Here is a 24,326-nt window from a genome sequence, read left to right on the forward strand (position 1 = left end):
TGTACTCCCTGTTCACCCACGACTGCATGGCCATGCACGACTCCAACCATCATTAAGTTTGCTGACGACAAAACAGTGGTAGGCCTGATCACAGACAACGACGAGACAGCCTATAGGGAGGAGGTCAGGGACCTGGGACGGGTGGTGCCAGAATAACAACCTATCCCTCAATGTAACCAAGACTAAGGAGATGATTGTGGACTACAGGAAAAGGAGCATTGAGCACGTCCCCATTCTCATCGACAGGGCTGTAGTGGAGCAGGTTGAGAGCTTCAAATTCCTTGGTGTCCATATCAACAACAAACTAGATTGGTCCAAACACACCAAGACAGTCGTGAAGAGGGCACGACAAAGCCTATTCCCCCTCAGGACACTAAAAAGATTTGGCATGGGTCCTGAGATCCTCAAAAGGTTCTACAGCTGCAATATCGAGAGCATCCTGACCGGTTGCATCACTGCCGGGTACGGCAATTGCTCGGCCTCTGACCGCAAGGCAACTAAGAGGGTAGTGCGTACGGCCCAGTACATCACTGGGGCAAAGCTGCCTGCCATCCAGGACCTCTACACTAGGCGGTGTCAGAGGAAGGCCCAAAAAATTGTCAGAGACCCCAGCCACCCCAGTCATAGACTGTTCTCTCAGTTCTCTCTGTTCTCTCAGTTTTTACCCCCAAGCCAAAAGACTCCAGAACAGGTCACCAATGGTTACCCGGACTATTTGCATTGTGTGCCCTCCCTCAACCCCTCTTTTAAGCTGCTGCTACTCTCTGTTTATCTTATATGCTTAGTCACTTTAACTATACATTCATGTACATACTACCTAAATTGGCCTGACCTACCAGTGCTCAAGCACATTGGCTAACCGGGCTATCTGCATTGTGTGCCTCCCCCAACCCCTCCTTTTATGCTTCTGCTACTCTCTGTTCATCATAGATGCATAATCACTTTAACCATACCCACATGTGCATACTACCTCAATAAGCCTGACTAACAGGTGTCTGTATATAGCCTTGCTACTCTTTTTTTAAATGTCTTTCTACTGTTGTTTTGTTTCTTTACTTACCTACACACACACACACACACACACACACACACACCTTTTTTTGGCACCATTGATTAGAGCCTGTAAGTAAGCATTTCACTGTAAGGTTTACACCTGTTGTATTCGGCGAACGTGACAAATAAACTTTGATTTGATTTGATGCAAATGTATTTCTTGATGCATGTGTATTGTGTCTTCCTGTCCTTCTTGGGTCCACACACATCACAGCGATTCTTGTTGCTACCGGCTGCAATCTAGAATGATGATAACACTTAGTTCAGGAATTTTACTAACATCTCACTCACTCACATATATAATTACAGCAGGCCAAGGTAGGAGAGTCAGACACACACACATTCAACAACATCACTCACACTTACTTCCAGTATTGGAGTTGTAGGTTCTGTGGGTCGGGCAGATGGGGCACCAGCATCCTCCTCCTAAATCCTCCTCACGATGGCTGCAGAAGCTGGGGTCCTTGGGTATGTTGCCACCTTTGGATTAGAGGTCTTACCAATGCCTTGCCCAGCTCCTCGAGGAAGAGCTGTCTCGTCTGTAACTTTCCTCTGTTCCAATTTGGGTCCTATGCCGTTCTGAAGACAAATTAATTTGTACGCCGAGATGTCCTAGATGTTGAAGAATATCACAAGTGTCCAGCTTAGGGTTCTTCTTTTGCAGCTGTAGCCAGTCACCAGCTTGTCTATCCATTATGATTTCTGGTTTTTGATGTTCCTGGCCACAGATTCTCCCATCCCTATGCAGTGTACTCACAAGTACCACATTTTTGCCTTTCTTTGGCATGTAGGACAATAGGGACGTGTCAGCCGTCAACATAAACTTAGAGGAATTGATAGGCCCGTGTGTTTAACAGCTGAGCTGGGAGCTCTGGCTTGTTTTTTTGTACTCTTCCAACCATTCCAGAGACATTGCTGCATGGAAAAGTTCTCTGCCAGTTTCTGCATCCCGAAGAGATTCTGTGGATTGGATCTGAAAACACCAGTATGGATAAGAACCCCAAAGTGTGTTTGGTCCATCTCCTTCGATCTCTCTCAAAAAACACGCCTTCCCTCCAAATTAGTGCCGTCCAGAATGATGTTCTGGATGGTGTCTGGGATGAACAGTTCAAAAGAACACTTTATGTCCTACACATGAGCAATCGCCATCCATCTCGGCCCTGGTTGCATCCTTATCACATTGGCAGCCATGCGGGATAGCTCATTCCTTGGGCAAGAAGACCACTCAATTTCACAATTTTCAACATCCATATTTCTCCTCCTGCAGGCTGCTGATGAGCTGGTTGCTGACGGGCTGGTCCTGGGGCTGGTTGCTGACAGGCTGGTCCTGGGGCTGGATGACGGTTAATCTCATCCTCTTCTTCCAACTCACTGTCAGACTCCGAATTGACAGAGACATGATCCTCATTTTTGGAAAATTCAAGACGTTCCTTTCAAATGGAAGACGCTCCTTTCACACTAGCTTCTCTCTCTGCAAAAATAATTTTGAAGGCCCTCAAAGCAGAGATTATTTTTGCCATACTGATTGATTGTGGTAAGGAGCCACACGTGCAAAGCTATTTATTTGTTTTGTCCCTCCACCAATTTGCACCTGGCTGGTCTAGAGTGTGGGAAAATAGACAATGTTCTACAATGTATCAAAATAATGTACCAAAACAATGTATTGTAATAACATTGTGCAGGTTCCCACACTACAAAGGGTAAAGAGTGCGAGGAAAGTGGGAGATGGGTTATTGGTGCTATGTTGAAACAGCAGGCCCAGGCAGGAGGAAGACAGACTGAAGGCACAGGGCAAACATTTTTGTTGAATTTTTACTTGTTTTCACCTACACACACACTTTTCCACATTTTTATTACTGCCGGGTCCAGTGGACCTGAACGCCAGATATGTCAAATACATGTGTAGTGGGGTGCACTCAATGAAAATGTGTTATTTTACATGTTCTTCACAGATAATTAGCCAAGGCCAATGAGTCTCAGGTTGAAAAAATAATTAATTGTTTCATTTTCCTTTTAGTAAACATTGAAAATGGGTCCCACAGACCCGCACACCACACAAGGGTTAAGAATGATAGAGGCCACTGTGTTCTTGGGGACCTTCAATGCTGCAGAAATGTTTTGGTACCCTTCCCCAGATCTGTGCCTCGACACAATATTGTCTCAGAGCTCTACGGACAATTTATTCGACCTCATGGCTTGGTTTTTACTCTGAAATGCACTGTCAGCTGTGGGACCTTATAAAGACAGGTGTGTGCCTTTCCAAATCATGTCCAATCAATTGAATTGACCACAGGTGGACTCCAATCAAGTTATAGAAACATCTCAAGTAGATCAATGGAAACAGGATGCACCTCTCATAGCAAAAGGTCTGAATACTTATGTAAATAAGGTATTTATTTTACATTTTTAACACATTTGCTAAAATTTAAAATACATTTTTTTTTAGAAAGTTTTCACTCAGTTATTACGGGGTATTGTGTGTAGATTGATGAGGAAAGAATATATTGATATTCATTTTAGAATACGTCTGTAACGTAACAAAATGTGGAAAGAGTCAAGGGATCTGAATTCCCTCCCGAATGCACTGTATGTCTAATCCTTTCTCATGGTGGTTGTCTTGACGGATCCAAAATCACATGACACAGAGCATTACTTTTCTGTTCTTGCATTTATGGCAGTGTAAGTTGTCATTAAATCATATACATATACACATATATAATTAATCAGTTAAATTAGACATTGCACTTGAACCCTGTAGAGATCTCAGAAAGGTTGTGTAACTACGTAACATTTTAAACCATTTCCATGGGCACGCAAATCCAAAATAATGTATGCATTGCAAAATTGAGTGCTTCTAACCAAAATAGTCACCTTACCTTGATACTTAAAACCTAAATCGATACTGTCATTAATGTGTTCTTCAATAATTATGCATAATAATTGTTGGATGCACATTTGGTGTCCAGCTGATTAGTTACGCCCTGATATTTTCACACTTCATCATCTGATCCAGGAAGGAATTCTCAGAATGACAGTCAAGTGGTGAACAGTTGTTGTGATAGGATACAACAACAGCCCAAGTGCTGGAAAAAAAGTGTGTTTGTGAGGCATGTCCAGAATATTTTGCAGTCTCATTAGTTATGCCGGTGAAGACAGTTGTGCCTGGTAGTTGGGCTCGGGTCAGCTTTTTGTTCACCCCCACCTACCTGCAATGTCAAGTAAACCATCCTAATAATCCATCCGCAATCGCCAGACTATACAATCACCAGACTATACAGTCGTCAGACTATACAATCACCAGACTATACAGTGCATTCGGAAAGCATTCAGGCCCCTTCACATTTTCTTTAGTAACAACCTAAACTCATCAATCTACACACAATACCCCATAGTGACAAAGCGAAAACAGGTTTTTAGAAATGAAACTGAAATACCTTATTTACATGCGTTTTCAGACCCTTTGCTAAGAGACTCGAATTTGAGCTCAGGTGCATCCTGTTTCCATTGATCATCCTTGAGTTGATTCTACAACTTGATTGGAGTCCACCTGTGGTCAATTCAATTGATTGGACATGATTTGGAAAGGCACACACCTGTCTATGTAAGGTTGACAGTGCAGTTGACAGATAATGTCAGAGCAAAAACCAAGTCATGAGGTCAACATTGAAGGCCCCCAAGAACACAGTGGCCTCCATCATTCTTAAATGGAAGAAGTTTGGAACCACCAAGACTCTTCCTAGAGCTGTCCGTCCGGCCAAATTGAGCAATCGGGGAGAAGGGCCTTGGTCAGGGAGGTGACCAAGAACCCGCTGGTCCCTCTGACAGAGCTCCGAGTTCCTCTGTGGAGATGGGAGAACCTTCCAGAAGGACAACCATCTCTGCAGCACTCCACCAATCAGGGCTTTATGGTAAAGTGGCCAGACGGAAGCCACTCCTCAGTAAAAGGCACATGACAGCCCACTTTGAATTTGTCAAAAGGCACCGAATGGACTTTCAGACCATGAGAAACAAGATTCTCTGGTCTGACGAAACCAAGATTGATTATTTGGCCTTAATTCCAAGCGTCACGTCTGGAGGAAACCTGGCATCATCCCTACTGTGAAGCATGGTTGTGGCAGCATCGTGCTGTGGGGATGTTTACTAGGACTAGGAGACTGGTCAGGATCTAGGGAAAGATGAATGGAGCAAAGTACAGAGAGATCCTTGATGAAAACCTGCTCAAGGAGCTCAGATTGGGACGACCCTAAGCACACAAGACAAACTAGGAGTGGCTTCGGGACAAGTCTCTGAATGTCCTTGAGTTGCCCAGCCAAAGCTCGGACTTGCATCCGATTGAACATCTCTGGAGAGACCTGAAAATATCTGTGCAGCGACCCTCCCCATCCAACCTGACAGAGCTTGAGAGGATCTGCAGAGAAGAATGGAAGTGACTCCCCAAATACAGGTGTGCCAAGCTTATAGGGTCATTCACAAAAATAAAACAATTTAAAAAATGTTTTTGCTTTGTCATTATAGGGGTATTGTGTGTAGATTTATGAGGGGAAAAAACAACTTAATCAATTTTAGAATAAGGCTGTAACGTAACAAAATGTGTAAAAATGTAAGGGGTCTGAATAATTTCCGAATGCACTGTATGTGGTTAAGTGAAAATCTGAGGCCCGAACCCAACCCCAACCCGATAATATATAAAATTGTGCTATAGACTACGGTCAAAGATAGAAAATGTGCTATAGACTACGGTCAAAGCTTCTCTTCTGTCATATGTTGTCCTAGAAGATTAAATGAACCCTTCCTCAACAGAATAATGTAATAGGTTGATAGAATGAATGCTTCTATCTAGTTGACATCTGTAAAGTTTTCGCTGTCATCTTTCGCGAAGCAAAGACTTTTATGGACTGGGAGAAAATACAATCATTTTTTTTAACTGGAAAGATTTTATGTGCAAAATGTCCAAGTGACATCAGATTGACTGGTTCTAAGGTAAATGAAAGCTGTGGAAACAACCCAATGTAATTGTGATAAGATTTCAGTTCGGATTCGATCCATATTTGATGCGGTTGAAGTACTATCAGTTTTTATGATGCACCTCTAAAGATGGTATCTAACTGAGCCTTGCATTCTCTCAATATGCAGAAAGAGACAAATCGTATTTCTCCACTCCTGTTCCCAAGACCATATTTTGCCTACATTTGGTGTATTGTTTCACTGCAAGAAATGCTTAATTCTACAGGAGTTATTATTAAGGCTATGTGAGAACTTATAAACCTTCAGTCAGTCTCCATATTTCAGTTTACACTTAACACATCTAAACAGTAGGCTACGGTTAGTTCCCTTGACGTGCCATAGGCCTATTTAAAGTCCCGTCTTGTGACTGTGGAATGTGTATATAGCGCCTCACAATCATCACACATAACATAGCCTGCTATCATCCTCTTTTACCACTTCACCTAATCTTATCCAGAAATGTATTTTCTGCCCCCCCCCCTCCCCCCCTTATTTTCAACTCACCTTTAACCACTTTTGTTTTATTGAATTAAACTTCGACAATGTCATTTATTCCCTCTGTGGATTGAAGTGAACTTTTTCTGCCCCTTCCCAAAAGCATGACTTGGCAATTGGCTGTGCAGGCTTTGTGTTGTGCTTAACTGTATGCACAACAAAAAAGCCTGCAAGGCTAAAGCACTAAAGCTTAGGCTTATGCACTAATACCAAACCTCAAGGTAGCCTATAGATATAAATTGCACAATAATTATCCATTTAAGGATTTTTAAGGTATTGTTTTCTCTTATTCAACCAGCCACACAATATTTAATGACCCTAAATCCGTCCACCCCGCGGATATAACCGAGGGGACAGCGGGTTATGATTCAACCCACATATCACTAGTGCCTGGATCCATATTGGATCTAATATCCCTAGCGAATCTATGTTGATCATCTGTTGTTGTCTGCTTGATTAATAGCAGGATCTTGATAGATTTAACAGAGAAAGCATCAAGGTACTGAGTTCATGTTTTCATATGTCTTTGTGCCTCGTAGTCTACTGTGGCAATTAAGTAGGATAGACTATTGCGCAGCACCCAACACTCTTCCTATTAATTACTCTGGATATAATGACAACACATTACATAGCCTAGTTGTCTTATTGGTAATGATATAACATGACAAATACCTTTTGTTTTCCATGTCACACATGCAATTTTAGACAATACTACAAGGGGCTTGAAATAGATTACTTGGTCTTGAATTTGGAGCTCAGAAATTCAAGTACTGGAATAGGCCTACCTTGAAAATCTAATATTTCCTACATTTGGTGCTTGAAAAGTAATTGTAATTATTGCAACCAATTTATAAGTTCTCCTGCTCCCTTATAATTACCGTGATTTAATTTTTTATCTGTTTTTGTGAGAGATGTGTCCACTTTAGTTTGTTTCTGGCGTTTTGCTACTCTGTTGCAGTGAATCCACATGCGGTTATTACGAAGAAGACATCTGTCGGCTTCAACTTGGCTTTCCATACAAATCCTTCCATTAAAAAAGGAACCTGGTGCTTGGTCACTTTCTCATTATAAAAACAGTGATGGTGAGATTCAAATAGTGAGATTAATGCTGTCGCTATTCATAGCTTTATTATGTGTGCCTGCGTCAGCCACATAGGGTACAGAAAAATCTGCATCCATCCAATCTATTTAGTCAGACAATGTTCACATTATTCTCTCATATTGTAGAAGGTAATAATTATTTGAAAATCAACGCATTGGCAAAGCCCAAAAAATGCACCATTCTTAAAGTGATAAAGGTCTACTTTTTTGACACTTGTTGCAATCTTTTTGAGGTGGAAGGGTTTTATATTAGGCTCTGTATCTACAATTATATAAATGACACAATTGTAAAACATTGGGGTCCTTGAAAAGTACAATTAAGTGCTTGAAAAAGTCCTTGAAAGTCCTTGAATTTGACTTGTCAATGTCTGTATGAACCCTGCTGAAAGGATGTTGTTGTAGAGGTGGAATTGTGGGCCAATTTGCAATGTTCACTTTAATTCCTCTAAGTACATGTGGAACTGCATGAAAATCCTTTTATATTTGATTCAAACCATTTTGAAATGTTGATGCAAATGTCACACATTGGCCCCATTATTTATAGAAAGACCCAAATCTGCAACATCCTGCAGATACATAGTCTCGTTTTTTTTCTCTGGGGTAAATACCACTTACTGGGATGATAGTGTGTGTCCCTGCAGTATCTACAGTATCTACTGTATCTCTATTTCTAGTACTTCTCTGGTAACATGAGACAAGCATATGCTAATTCTAAAGGGAGGAAATCAAAACAGCATGACAATGTAGCCTATCTCAAAACCTATGGGCAGCCACACAAACAGCTATTCATGCTTTGTGCTAATAATAATGACTACACACCAGGGGATTCTAGGGTGTCTTGTTTGGTTTTGACGAAAATTCTGCAACGAAAGCCATTTTTAATTCCAAACAAGTTACATTATTTATGCTGAAAGTCTTAGGGAAGCATTTTGAAATGCTACTCTCCGAGGCTGACTAATTGGATGTGTGTGGCGTAGATATTTAGAGGTCAGCTGTCGGCCCACATGTTATATCTACAGTGTAAGTCGGAAGTTTACATACACTTAGGTTGGAGTCATTAAACTCATTTTTCAACCACTCCACAACTTTCTTGTTAACAAACTATAGTTTTGGCAAGTCGGTTAGGACATCTACTTTGTGCATGACACAAGTAATTTTTCCAACAATTGTTTACAGACAGATTATTTCACTTGGATGACAGATTATTTCACTTGGATGTATTTCAAGGGCTACCTTCAAACTCAGTGCCTCCTTGACATCATAGGAAAATAAAAAGAAATCAGCCAAGACCTAAGAAAAAAATTGTAGACCTCCATAAGTCTTGTTCATCCTTGGGAGCAATTTCCAAATGCCTGAAGGTACCACCTTCATCTTTACAAACAATAGTACCAAGTATAAACACCATGGAACCACACAGCCTTCATACCGCTCAGGAAGGAGACGCGTTCTGTCTCCTAGAGATGAGCGTACTTTGGTGCGAAAAGTGCAAATCAATCCTGAACAACAGCAAGGGACCTTGTGAAGATGCTGGAGGAAACTGGTAAAAAAAGTATCTGTTTTCACAGTTAAACGAGTTCTATATCGACATAACCTTAAAGGCCGCTCAGCAAAGAAGAAGCCACTGCTCCAAAATCGCCATAAAAAAGCCAGACTACGGTTTGCAACTGCACATGGGGACAAAGATCGTACTTTTTGGAGAAATGTCCTCTGGTCTGATGAAACAAAAATAGAACTGTTTGGCCATAATGACCATCATTATCTTTGGAGGAAAAAGGGGGAGGCTTGCAAGCCAAAGAACACCATCCCAACTGTGAAGCACGGGGGGGGGGCAGTATCATGTTGTGGGGGTGCTTTGCTGCAGGAGGGACTGGTGCACTTCACAACATAGATGGCATCATGAAGAAAGAAAATCATGTGGATATATTGAAGCAACATCTCAAGACATCAGTCAGGAAGTTAAAGCTTGGTTGCAAATGGATCTTCAAATCGACAATGACCCCAAGTATAATTCCAAAGTTGTGACAAAATGGCTTAAGGACAACAAAGTCAAGGTATTGGAGTGACCATCACAAAGCCCTGACCATAATCCTGTAGAAAATGTGTGGGCAGAACTGAAAAAGCGTGTGCGAGCAAGGAGGCCTACAAACCTGACTCAGTTACACCAGCTCTGTCAGGAGGAATGGGACAAATTTCACCGAATTTATTGTGGGAAGCTTGTGGAAGACTACCCGAAACGTTTGCCCCATGTTAAACAATTTAAAGGCAATGCTACCAAATACTAATTGAGTGTATGTAAACTTCTGACCCACTGGGAATGTGATGATGAAATTCAAGCTGAAATAAATCATTCTCTCTACTTCTTTTCTAACATTTCACATTCTTAAAATAAAGTGGTATTCCTAATTGACCTTAAACTGGGAATTTTTACTCGGATGAAATGTCAGGAATTTTTAAACTGAGTTTAAATATATTTGGCTAAGGTGTATGTAAACTTCCGACTTCAAACGTATGTACGAAGTCTTACTACAGTTGTAGGATCTTAATTTAAGCCAGTTTGCTACAGCAGGAATATAATCCTGAGGCAACAGGAAATGTGAATTATTACATGGATTATAATTCATGGACATTTTTGGAGGGGTTGATACATTTTTTTTGTAAGGGAAAATCAACACTGACATTTCAAATTGGAAAAATGAAACTTCAGAACCCTTTTTATACCTCAAATACACTTAAAGTTCTCCTGCAACAGGTTAATCTAATTTAGATCCTTTATCTGCATTTTCTTTATGTCATACTTTCCAATAAACTCCTCTCTCCTTTCAATGATTGCTTATAATGGTAGGACAAGCATTTTCTATAATGAGCGAACAATAAAAAGTGTGTTCAAATCAAGAGCTCAATTAATTTGTTGTTTAAGTTCATTGTTTTAGATTATGCATTGCACTTTCTTGTTTCCCAAGGTAAGCCACCTTTTTCAGATTTTTAATACCTTCCAACTAAAGTGAAACTCTTGAGTATTGTGTAAGGACGTGATTCCAGTGTTTCATAACTAGTCCTACAAGTAGTCACAGTGCCAGCTGGGAATCCTGAACAAAAGGGGTATCTGGCAAGTGGTACTTGGGTAGCTACAACTGAAACTGGATCATATAAGATTCTTTTGAACTAAGAAAAAAGTTTGTTTCACTCTATTGGTATGTGTTTCTATGAGCACAGTATAGTACAGTAGGCAACATCAAATATACTTCTCTGCATTCCTCAGAAACGTATGGTTTTTTCTGATAAATAAAATCCCTGGCTGTCAGATGAGAACTTCCAATAGGATTTCCACAGTTCTCAGATATACTTTGACACTATGTTTGACTGAATGTTTGTCATATCAGTGCTACTGTATGCACCAGTTTCATTTTAATTACACTCTTTTATGGTGCCATAATTGTAGCTATTAACCTAGCTGTCAATTGTTAATTTTTGTAAATAACTTGTGGAAGTTGATTATTTTGTAATCAAAATAATTGTGCAATTGTATTTATTAAGCGGTGTATTTAATCAGTTTTAATAGTTACTTTAATTAGCTAGATTCATTTGTTACATTTCGAAAATGTTAGAGGGTTGTCTTTTTATTTTGCTCATTCCTGTAATGTTGCATATCAGATCACCAGTTATCCATGTCATACAGTCATATTTGTTTGTGCCGTTGTCTACCGACAGTGCCTTGCAATAGTATTCACCCCCTTGGCATTTTTCCTATTTTGTTGCATTACAACTTGTAATTTAAATAGATTTTTATTTGGATTTCATGTAATGGACATACACAAAATAGTCCAAATTGATGAAGTGAAATGAAAAAAATAACTTGTTTTAAAAAATTCTAAAAAATAAAAACCTGAAAAGTGGTGCATGCATATGTATTCACCCCCTTTGCTATGAAGCCCCTGAATAAGATCTGGTGCAACCAATTACCTTCAGAAGTCACACAATTAGTTAAATAAAGTCCACCTGTGTGCAATCTAAGTGTCACATGATCTGTCACATGATCTCAGGATATATACACCTGTTCTGAAAGGCCCCAGAGTATGCGACACTACTAAGCAAGGGGCACCAGCAAGCAAGCGGCACCACCAAGCAAGCGGCACCATGAAGACCAAGGAGCTCTCCAAACAGGCCAGGGACAAAGTTGTGGCGAAGTACAGATCAGGGTTCGGTTAAAATAAATATCCAAAACGTTGAACATCCCACGGAGCACCATTAAATCCATTATAAAAAAATTGAAAGAATATGAACAAACTTGCAAGAGAGGGCCGTCCACCAAAACTCACGGACCAGGTAAGGAGGGCATTAATCAGAGAGGCAACAAAGAGACTGAAGATAACCCTGAAGGAGCTGCAAAGCTCCACAGCGGAGATTGGATTATCTGTCAATAGGATTTCTAAGCTGTACACTGCACAGAGCTGGACTTTACAGAAGAGTGGTCAGAAAAAAGCAAAATAAATAAGCAAAAATGTTTGGTGTTTGCCAAAAGGCATGTAGGAGACTCCCCAAACATATGGAAGAAGGTACTCTGGTTAGATGAGACAAACATTTAGCTTTTTGGTCATCAAGGAAAACGCTATGTCTGGCGCAAACCCAACACCTCTCATCACCCAGAGAACACGATCACCACAGTGAAGCATGGTGGTGGCAGCATCATGCTGTGGGTATGTTTATTATCAGCAAGGACTGGGAAACTGGTCAAAATTGAAGGAATGATGGATGGCTCTAATTACAGGGAAATTCTTGAGGGAAACTTGTTTCGGTCTTCAAGAGATTTGACTGGGACGGAGGTTCACCTTCCAGCAGGACAATGACCCTAAACATATCGCTAAAGCAACATTTGGGTGGTTTAAGGGGAAACATTTAAATGTCTTGGAATGACCTAGTCAAGTCCAGACCTCAATTCAATTGAGAATCTGTGGTATGACTTAAAGATTTCTGTACACCAGCGGAACCCATCCAACTTGAAGGAGCTGGAGCAATTTTGCCTTGAAGAACATTCAAAAATCCCAGCGGCTAGATGTGCCAAGCTTATAGAGACATACCCCAAGAGACTTGCAGCTGTAATTGCTGCAAAAGTTGGCACTATAAAGTATTGACTCGGGGGGGGGGGGGGGGTCAAGTTTTCCGTTTTTTTTCTTTTTTTTCTTGTTTCATGTGTCATGTTGTGTAAATCGAATGATACCAACCCCTCAAAAATCTATTTTAATTCCGGGTTGTAAGGCAACAAAATAGGAAACATACCATGGGGGTGAATACTTTTGCAAGACACTGTATGAGACCTATTCATTTTTAACTTCAACTATCTTCAACGTCTGCTGCCCTCAAGACCAGCCATATCCGTAAAGTCACGTTTTAAAAGCTCCTCCTGAAAACTTGAAATTTTTTCATTTATAAAAGGATTCTGCTGTACTCATATTGAACCACTTAAAAAAAAAAACTTGACATTCATGTTGAGACAGGCCCCGGCTTTAAAAACAGAGCATTTTGCTCATTGGATTGTCATAAAAGGAAAAGCTTTCAGATAAAATACAGAAAAATGTCACCCAGTTCTTCCTCACGAGATGAATCACCTGAAAGGCTTTCAATTGTCTGTTTGAGCACAGACCTAGACCAACCACTTACAGAAAGACACATATTGACTTGATTACTGTACTTTGAACAAACAATGACCAATCTGAGAAAGGAGGTAGAATTTCGAACCATCCAGCATCCATTCTAATTAAATTCCCTTTCCTTGTAAATGCTATTTAATTCAATTCAAAATACAGGTCAGTCTTTGAATTCAGAGATACAGTAATTCAATTCCTCTCAATTCCAATGTTAGGTACATTCCCAAAATATAATACTCAATTCAATATTTCCCCCCAAAATTTCACAAATTCCAATTTGATTGCAATTCATTCAGGCTTTCAGGCTTATTATGTCACTGATCAGGCAGCTTACTGTAACATTAGAAATATGAGTTACATGATTTAAAACAAATCCTGCAGTCCATGTTTGATACTAAGTGCATTAATTGTATTAATTGTGAAGTGTACGAATATTGAATTCCAAAGATGAAAGTTTTTACAATTTAAATTCAAACAGTCCAAACAGTAAATTCCAATTCCATAACTTGAAGATTTAATTTAATTTGAATACAAACAATGTAAATTCTCCACCTCATGAGTGAATTCTAGAATTGATTTGGAACTTCAAATTAATTTGGAATTGACCCCAACCCTGCTGTCCATTTTAGTTGGAAATATAAAGATTTTTCAGTGCCAATTGCCATTGTTGTTAGATGTACAGGTGAAGTCGGTTTACATACACCTTAGCCAAATACATTTAAACTCAGGTTTTCACAATTAATGATATTTAATCATAGTAAAAATCCCCAGACAGGTCAGTTAGGATCACCACTTTATTTTAACAATATTTAATGTCAGAATAATAGTAGAGAAAATTATTTATTTCAGCTTGTATTTCTTTCATCACATTCCCAGTGGGTCAAGAGTTTACATGCACTCAATTAGTATTTGGTAGCATTGCCTTTAAATTGTTTAACTTGGGTCAAACGCTTCAGATAGCCTTCCACAAGCTTTCCACAATAAGTTGTGTGAATTTTGGCCCATTCCTCCTGACAGAGCTGGTGTAACTGAGTCAGGTTTGCAGGCCTCCTTGCTCACACGCTTTTTCAGTTATGCCCAGAAATTTTCTAAAGGTTGAGGTTAGGGCTTTGTGATGGACACTCCAATACCTTGACTTTGTTGTCCTTAAGCCATTTTGCCACAATTTTGGAAGTATGCTTGGGGTCATTGTCCATTTGGAGACCCATTTGCAACCAAGCTATATCAATATATCCACATAATTTTCATACCCCATGATGCCATCTATTTTGTGAAGTACACCAGTCCCTCCTGCAGCAAAGCACCCCCACAACATGATGCTGCCACCCCCGTGCTTCACGGTAGGGATGGTGTTCTTTGGCCTGCAAGCCTCCCCCTTTTTCCTCCAAAGATAACGATGGTCATTATGGCCAAACAGTTATATTTTTGTTTCATCAGACCAGAGGACATTTCTCCAAAAAGTATGATCTTTGTCCCCATGTGCAGTTGCAAACCGTAGTCTGGCTTTTTTATGGCGGTTTTGGAGCAGTGGCTTCTTCTTTGCTGACCGGCCTTTCAGGTTATGTCGATATAGGACTCATTTTACTGTGGATATAGATACTTTTGTACCTGTTTCCGCCAGCATCTTCACAAGGTCCTTTGCTGTTGTTCTGGGGTTGATTTGCACTTTTTGCACCAAAGTACGCTCATCTCTAGGAGACAGAATGCATCTCCTTCCTGAGCGGTATGATGGCTGAGTTGTCCCGTGGGGATTATACTTGGTACTATTGTTTGTAAAGATGAATGTGGTACCTTCAGGCGTTTAGAAATTGCTCCCAAGGATGAACCAGACTTGTGGAGGTCTACAATTGTTTTTTCTTAGGTCTTGGCTGATTTCTTTTGATTTTCTCATAATGTCAAGCAAAAAGGCACTGAGTTTGAAGGTAGGCCTTGAAATACATCCACAGGTACACCTCAAATTGACTCAAATGATGTCAATTAGCCTATCAGAAGCTTCTAAAGCCATTACATAATTTTCTGGAATTTTCCAAGCTGTTTAAAGGCACAGTCTACTTTGTGTATGTAAACTTCTGACCCACTGGAATTGGGATACAGTGAATTATAAGTGAAATAATCTGTTTGTAAACAATTTCGGGTAAATTGACTTGTGTCATGCACAAAGTAGATGTCCTAACGGACTTGCCAAACTATAGTTTGTTAACAAGAAATGTGTGGAGTGGTTGAAAAACGAGTTTAATGACTCCAACCTAAGTGTATGTAAACTTCTGATATTAACTGTATGTTCTTTGCACATGATCTGTGGTGAAATAATGTGTTATAGTGTTTTCAGATAGGACTTTAGAGTCATTATTCTTTCCCATATGTGCTCTACCTGTGTAGAATACAGATCATTTAAGGAGTTTATTATGTCATTGCCAACCCTACAGCTCTATATTGATATTCTTTCTCATTAATGATAAGTTTGCCCCACTGACTTAGCAGTAGAGACCTTCCCTTCAAGGAGGCTATGGGTTTCAAAACTATTGTGATTGCTCAAGTACATCCTCCACCTTGGAGCCAAATGAGGTTGTCTCTACCGTGTAACATATAGCCTGTCATGTTGTACGGTCTGGAGAAGAGGGCTGATGTGATAAGAGGAGTGCACCACACCACTAATCAAGCATCTGGGAGAATCCCTCACATCAAAGCATCTCCAGTGTTTGAATGTGTGCCAGAGCCCAATGTAATAAACATAAGAAGGTAATGCTGGCTGTCATAATTACCGGCTTTCAGATTTTTGTTGTATTGGCGACCTTCAGCAATCAGGCCACTTTGGAAATCTTACCTGGTGTGTTTGCATTGTTGCATTTAATTGATTGACATTTGTTTTCTGAGTTAAAACCGAAAAATCAGCAACATGAAAATGGCCTGTTTTTTTTTTTTTTTTTTTTTTAATAGAAAAATAGAAAAACTACCTGTTTTTTGTATATAAATAACAATCTTGATATTTACATTTTCACATGTGCGTGGTTTTAAATGTGGAATGCCTGTCATTGGCCAAATGCACCGCCTTCCTGTCCCTTCAAAATAGAGGTTTATCCTTCTAACTTCATTCTATTAATCTACTATCAATTTGGTAATCTATTAATAGCTATTAATTAATATATTAATGTCAACATAACATGATATTTCTCTATTTCTATTAAGATTCAAGATTATAAGAGAGGGATTGATGGGTTGTGACATGGTGAGAGCTCCACCTTACCCTCTGATAGGCTTGGTGGAATTTTGTTCATATTGCTTACACGTATCCAATCCTCTCAGATCTCCACAAGTGTCTAGGGTGTTGGTTGTGTCGAACAGGGCCTGGGTATCACAGCTACTCACTCAGAGTCCCAAAAAAATGACTAGCTGTCAAATCTTTGCTTCCTCTGTTCTTATTTCTTATGGAAGTCGCTTTGGATAAAAGTGTCTGCTAAATGGCTTATATTATTATTTTATTTAATTCAGTCCTCACCTTCCTCCCAAAACACATTTGTGTAGAGGATTTAAGGTTCCTCACCTCGTGCCTCCTCCTCCAATGTACTTTGAAAGGGAGGTGAGGAAAAAAGGACAGAGGAAGCAAGGATTTGACAGCTAGTGGGTGGGTGGGTAAAATGCTATATGTGTGTGTGTGTGTGTGTGTGTGCGTGCGCGTGTGTGTGTGTGTGTGTGTGTCTCTGCCATTTGAAAGCTTTAAATACCAAAAGGGTTCAAATAGACTCCAGGGTTAATTGCTGCTCATTACTGCCATCTAGTGGAATTAAAGATGCTGCCACATACAATTCAATTGAATTAAATAGGGCTTTTTCTGAAACGTTGATAAGTACCCCCAGGACTGTTGTTTATATCCGTGAAAGCACATCTCTGATTGTCAATACTGATTAGTTGTAGGTCTGCATAATATACAGTGTCATATATAGTTCACATGATATTCCCTATACTAAAATGTTATACACATTTTGGAATAAAAAAACATAAGCTGGTGCACACCCAGAAAAATGATTTTGTGTGGAGGTACAAATCTGTCATTCTGCCCCTGAACAGGCAGTTAACCCACTGTTCCTAGGCCGTTATTGAAAATAAGAATTTGTTCTTAACTGACTTGCCTAGTTAAATAAAGGTTAAAAAAAGGTGAATAAAGTATGAAAATAAAGAGTTTGGACACAACAAAGAGAAATAATCTCCACAATATATATTTTTTATGGGCCTTTTCCTGTAATGATGACTCAATCAGGGACCGGTCCTCAGTGCTGAAATAGAGTCAGCATCTGCTGATGACATGAACAAGGGGAACCTGATCAGTAATCCTAGATTAGCAATGCAACTCTGAAACACTTGGTGAATACAGACCTAGATCTTCCCTACATTTTAGGTGTGTGAGCAGGTATGTGGCAGGCAGGAGAAGGGTGCAGGGAGAGGAGTGCACTGCAGATGTGTGTGTATGTGTGTGTGTATGAGTGTGTGCTGGCCTGGTCAGTCATGAGTATGTCGTCTCTCTGTAGCCTCAGGCCTTTTGCTCTTAATCTGAATCTCTCAGCCTGCTTTTGCCTCTTCATTGTCACTCTGTTGAATGATGTAATTCTCTGACTCCTCCATTGACCTCCTATTCTGAGCCCTCAACAGACAGAATAGCAAACCCAGCAGAGCCACAGTACCCCGATTTTCTGAAATCACAATGTTAATATGAGCATCGTAGACTATGATTAACAAGGGAGCTAGGGTATATCAGTTATCTAACCATTTACAGTAACAGCAGTTCATTAATAGGTTGATAAACATGGTCATTGTTGTGATCTTATCTTAAATATAAAATGGAGAAATATCACAATCTTGTAATTAAGAGACTAATTGATAGCTTTTAATAGATAGATAGTAGATACATAGAATGAGGTGAACAACTATTTTGAAGGCACAGGAAGTGTTGCCTGTGCATTTGGCCAATGACAAGCATTCCACCAGTGGAGGCTGCTGAGGGGAGGACAGGCTCATAACAATAGCTGGAATGGAGGGAATGGAATGGTATCAAACACATCAAACGTGGTTTCCATTCACTCCATTCCAGCCATTATTATAAGCCGTCCTCCACTCAGTAGCCTGCAACGTTTTCCACATTTAACCCCACCCACTTCTGAAATCTAAATATGACATTTGTTTTTGTTGTTGCTTTGTATATATCCAAAAAATGAGAACATAAAACAAGCAATTTCTCATTATTATTATTATTCCTTTTTTATTAACTGTCTGTTTTCACGTTGCCGATTGCTCCGTTTTAGCTCAGAACACAATTGGTCAAAAAGTATATGGACCGTTAACACATAATTCAAGTTTGTAGTATCTTGTTTATAATGTAAACCAGAACCTTCAATATGATTGAGCCATAGCTTCATGGTGTAAATCCCAGTGGGTGGTTCCAGCCTGACAGGCTGGCTGGCATGCAACAGGGACGTCTCACTCCCAACTTCCCCAATGCTTGAGGGAGGAAGTCAAGACATGCTGATGAGATTTCATTTATTAATAGGCAGCTGTGGGCAACAAATTCATTCTTGTTAACCCTTCATGCTTCACTTGATATATCCATCATACCAACTGTACTGTGTGATATCACTTTCACTTTCTCCTTTCAGACCCGACAATAATACTTGACCTGATTTTTTTTCCTTCTCTTTTTCTCCTCAGGAAGAAGAGTTGAGGAAAAGTGGAGAGGCCAAGTATGCCCATTTGAGTAACGATCTCCACGTTTTAATTGAAGCCTTCGCTCCTCCCGGAGAGGCCTATTCCCGCATGAGCCATGCCTTGGAGGAGATTAAGAAATTCCTAGTTCCAGTAAGTTCGTTTAAACCATTTCATTTACTCTAATTGTACATTGAGATGGGTCGGTGCACCTCTGGTCTCGTGGAATCCTCTACCGGGTCTTGTTTGCACTTTCACATGTAATTGAAAGGTGCTACAAGGTTAAGCAAGTGATTAAAACAGCTCCAGACAGACTGATTGAATGTTGCTACAAGGTTAAGCAAGTGATTAAAACAGCTCCAGACAGACTGATTGAATGTTGCTACAAGGTTAAGCAAGTGATTAAAACAGCTCCAGACAGACTGATTGAAAGTTGCTACAAGGTTAAGCAAGTGATTAAAACAGCTCCAGACAGACTGATTGAAAGGTGCTACAAGGTTAAGCAAGTGATTAAAACAGCTCCAGACAGACTGATTGAATGTTGCTACAAGGTTAAGCAAGTGATTAAAACAGCTCCAGACAGACTGATTGAATGTTGCTACAAGGTTAAGCAAGTGATTAAAACAGCTCCAGACAGACTGATTGAAAGGTGCTACAAGGTTAAGCAAGTGATTAAAACAGCTCCAGACAGACTGATTGAATGTTGGAAGGTCGACACTGACACATTTTGTTACAACCCCAACTGAAATCTCTCAAGAATGACAATGTAGTACATTTTTCACATAACTTGCAATATTTTCTGGATGGTTGCTATATTACATTTTCTATATTACAATTTCCTCTGTACCCCCCCCCCCCCTCCATCTACCTAACGAGTGAGTTAATGTATTCCACAATTAACAAGTGTGGTATAGAGCAACTTGCAAGGCTCTGCCGACTTTGAGCCTACAGCAGTTAGCAGTAATTAATGTGCATACTGTATAGGCATGCTGAGACTGAGCTGTAAATATGAATAAAGCTCTGCAGCGTCTGCCAGTCCCTCAGGTAGAGAAGCTGGATGAGTCTCCTCACGGCATTCCGTGTGCCTCCCCCTTCCTGCCGTAGCTTTTACATCACAGAGTATATGCTTAGCTGGATGTGTTTCAGCGTCGGCAGCTGCACTGATCAGGTCAAAGTACCCCCCCAGCCCAGTCAAGACTATATTTCAAATCTCCATTATTTTCATAATGGCCACCCGACTAGAATTGCAAGTAGAAGGACACTTGTGTCTACCCCTGAACAATGTTCCCTCTAAGCTGCAATGCAGAATTAATATCAGCCTGGGCAGAGAAGTACGAGATTGAACTTCATTCAACTTACTAGAGTTTTCCCCGTTAGTTAATACTATCAATGGTTCCCTTTACAGTGGGATTTGTGATCAAATCAATGCAATATTAGCCACTTTCAGTGCAACATAGCGAAACAAAACGAAATACGCAATGCTTAGTATGCAAAACCATGCACAGATTTTGCTATAGGCAAAACGCATCAGAGTAGGATTCTATTGCGTTGGCAGGCACGACTCAGGCCCATACGCCATAATCAATCAGAGTTGCAGTAGGCCAATATGTAGCCTGGATCTGTGCCATTCACTTTGAACTGATATCCAATTACAATCTTGTCTCATTGCTGCAACTCCCCAACGGGCTCAGGCAAGGGGAAGGTCGAGCTCTGAAACATGACCCGCCAAAACGAGCACTTTAACACCCGTCCGCGTAATCCGGAAGCTGCATGTAGGAAACACTGTTCAACTGACAACCGCAGTCAGCCTGCAGGCGCCCGGCCTGCCACAAGGTGTCGCTAGAGCACAATGAGCCAAGTAAAGCCCCCCAGGTCAAACCCTCCCCTAACCCGGACAACGCTGGGCCAATTGTGCACCGCCCTATGGCCGGTTGTGACACAGCCTGGAATCGAACCCTGTAGTGACGCCTCAAGTACTGCCATACAGTGCCTTAGACCGCAAACGTGCATTTCTACACATCTTTGAAAAGTGACTCAGGGGAAAACCTTTTTTTTTGTCTTAAAGGGGCAGTGTTGTATTTTGAGACAGGCTTGATAAGCTAAGTATAGGCAGAGGGTAGCATAATGTGTCTGATTCTCTGTAATAATGGTAAGGGAATAATTATACATTTTATTTTGTAAAGTTGTTTCTTGCATCAAACAACACAACAACATTTTCAGTCACCTCATGGATAAACAGGTTCATGTCAAGCCATGCATGTCTTTTTCAGAAGTCTTACATTGAACACCACACATTGGCTGCTACTGTAGGCTGAATGATAGAACAGCTATTCCCATGTTAAAATGTTATGGGATGCATTTTCTCCATTGTTTTTGATGGTAGGCCATTCTGGTAGGCCTACATTATGATCAAATAGCCACAGGGCCTAAAACTGTAACTTAAAGTGGATACAGCCTCAGTGTTAACAGTAAACGTGCGCCGGAAGTTCCACAGAGTTTTCACAATGTTCAAGTTTGCTCTCAGCAGAACTGAAATTTGCTCAGTGCCGAAAAGAAAATAGAGGGAACATTGCCCCTGAAATATTACAGCTTTGGCTAGGTTAGAATGAAAATATATTTGGGGATGTATTTTTTCCCAGTCTTTTATCTCCTACATAGAGACTTGCAGTCATACAAGGTTCCAGAGCCTGATGATTAACTCACCTAAATGCAACCTGGTTGGAGGAGGAGGATTTTTTTGTTCAAATGATGTATGGAGGAGGACCAAAGTAGCCAATCCAACGATTGGCATTTTCCTTGGCATGCCCACCCATCCTGTTATTCTCTGTATTCATCTGGCAGGTTAGAATCAATGGACTTCTTCCAAAACTTGCCTTGCAAGCAAACAAAATGTCATGGTAGTCAGACAGAGGGTTTTCCCCAATAGGGGCATGCGACATCTGTGAAAATACCATTCACTGTGTGTGAGGAGTTGGGACTTGGACCACATACTTCCCCCTGGTACCAGGAGAGTAGTGATTCACATACTGCCCCCTAGTACCAGGAGAGTAGTGATTCATGCAGCAAAATATATAGCATTAAAATATACTGAACAAAAATATAAACGCAACAATTTCAATTTTGCTGAGTTATAGTACATATAAGAAAATCAGTCAATTCAAATAACTGCATTAAGCTCTAATCTAGGGGCGCAGCCATGGGTGGGCTTGGGAGGGCATAAACCCACCCACTGGGAGCCTGGCCCAGCCAATCAGAATTAACCCCCCCCCCCCCCCCCCACAAACGGGCTTTATTACAGATGGAAATACTCCTCGGTTCAATCAGCTCTCCAGGTGGCTGGTCTCAGACGATCCCACAGGTGAATAAGCCGGTGTGGAGGTCCTGGACATAGTGCCAAATTATCTAAACGACGTTGGAGGAGGCTTAAGGTAGATAAATGGACATTCAATTCTCTGGCAACAGCTCTGGTGGACATTCCTGCAGTCAGCATGCCAATTGCATGCTCCCCCAAAACTTCAGACATCTGTGGCATTGTGTTGTGACAAAACTGCACATTTTAGTGTCCTTTAATTGTCACCAACACAAGGTGCACCTGTGTACAGATCATGCTGTTTAATCAGCTTCTTGATATGCCACACCTGTCAGGTGGATGGATTATCTTGGCAAAGGAGAAATGCTCACAAACAGGGATTTAAACACATTTGTGCACAAAATGAAATAAATCAGCTTTTTGTGTATGGAACATTTCTGGGATCTTTAATTTCAACTCATGAAACATTGGACCAACACTTTACATGTTGCGTTTATATTTCTGTTCAGCATAGCAGGTGTATCTGCACTGTCTCAGTCATCAACAGTATGGACCACAGAAGAGTTGTTAGGGAGGCGACTGGCAGTAGAGACGCTCTCGCTGGTTAACAGGGTGCTGTACACCACAACCCACCAACCCCCAATGTAAGAATGCTGAAATACTGTATTTCACTGCAATGTCTGATTCCCCTTCGTTTATACTGGAATATTACCCCCACTATTATCTAAAAGTGAAACAATGGATGAAAAATCTTCTGAATGTTTTTAAATGATATTGTTTTATCAGGTATTTTGGTTGTCATATTATAGTGGGGAATTGAGCCTCTTTTTTTCTGCCAGTGTTTCATTATCTTCTCTGGAAATATTCTTACAACCGGAGCTTAATCACAGTGTTTTCTCCAAGTTGTCGCCTCCTGGTTCAGTTGAACGCATTTTGCCACCAGTTTTCATTCGGAGGCTAATTAGCCTGACCATCCAACAGCCTCTCTAGTGATCCCATCAGGCTGGCCATTACATCTATTCATCGCCAAATATATTTATTTCCCGAACCAATTTAACCCCATCAAGCGTTGGCTATGGGCAAACTGGTGCAAATGCAATACAATGATTTAACTTGAAGCTATTCAAGACATTGCTTGCTGTTTTGCAGAGCAAAACAGACTTTGAATTTACTTCATTCACTCGCTAGAATACCGCCATTTCGATTACGTCTGTTTGTACACAAGTCACTGTCAATCAGGTAATGCAAACATTTTACATGCAATGTATCACTGTTTAAAAGGAAAGACATGAATGAGTAAATCTCATTGACATCGCAAACTTGGTCTGTGGGACGATGTTAGCGTTTCCTTTTCAGTGTCCATAAGTGATCTGAATTCTGTGCAGTCTCTCTGCTGTGTGCTCTGTTGTACACCCACCGACTAAATAGAATACCATACCACCACCACAGGGCTCCTTTCGATACCACCACCACCACAGGGCTCCTTTCTATACCACCACCACAGGGCTCCTTTCCATACCACCACCACAGGGCTTTTTTTTCCATACCATCAGAATGAATAAATACATCATACATCACTCAAGATCTGCTTTTAAATTAGCCTACAACCAGGGTAGATGGGTCTTTAGGGAGAAGGAGACAGAGCCCCTACAGAAAACCTGTCTTGTCCCAGTTGCTTTAAGTGGTAATCATTCAAGTCTGTCTAATGCATCTGTTATGCTACATTTATGCCTCAGCTGATACAAACCTGGAATATATGTATGTAATTATATACAGTGCCTTTGAAAAGTGTTCAGACCCATATTTTGTCATTCCCCCCCCCCTCATCAATCTACACACAAATACCCCATAATGACATTACAATACCCCATAATGACATTACAATACCCCATAATGACATTACAATACCCCATAATGACATTACAATACCCCATAATGACATTACAATACCCCATAATGACATTACAATACCCCATAATGACATTACAATACCCCATAATGACATTACAATACCCCATAATGACATTACA

At 40.5% G+C, this 24,326-nt stretch overlaps 1 protein-coding gene across 1 annotated transcript in view; it reads left to right on the plus strand.

Moving 5' to 3' along the window:
* LOC110499362 (KH domain-containing, RNA-binding, signal transduction-associated protein 2) overlaps positions 1-24,326 on the plus strand; it is a 111,426-nt gene that overhangs the window by 59,809 nt on the left and 27,291 nt on the right. The window contains exon 4 of the mRNA XM_036956221.2: positions 18,993-19,139. Coding sequence (XP_036812116.2) covers positions 18,993-19,139 — 147 coding nt within the window. The remainder of the gene's footprint in view (positions 1-18,992; positions 19,140-24,326) is intronic.

The sequence above is a fragment of the Oncorhynchus mykiss genome, chromosome 20 (genome assembly GCF_057628025.1).
Source record: "Oncorhynchus mykiss isolate SJ-2025 chromosome 20, ASM5762802v1, whole genome shotgun sequence".
Lineage (NCBI taxonomy): Eukaryota > Metazoa > Chordata > Actinopteri > Salmoniformes > Salmonidae > Oncorhynchus > Oncorhynchus mykiss.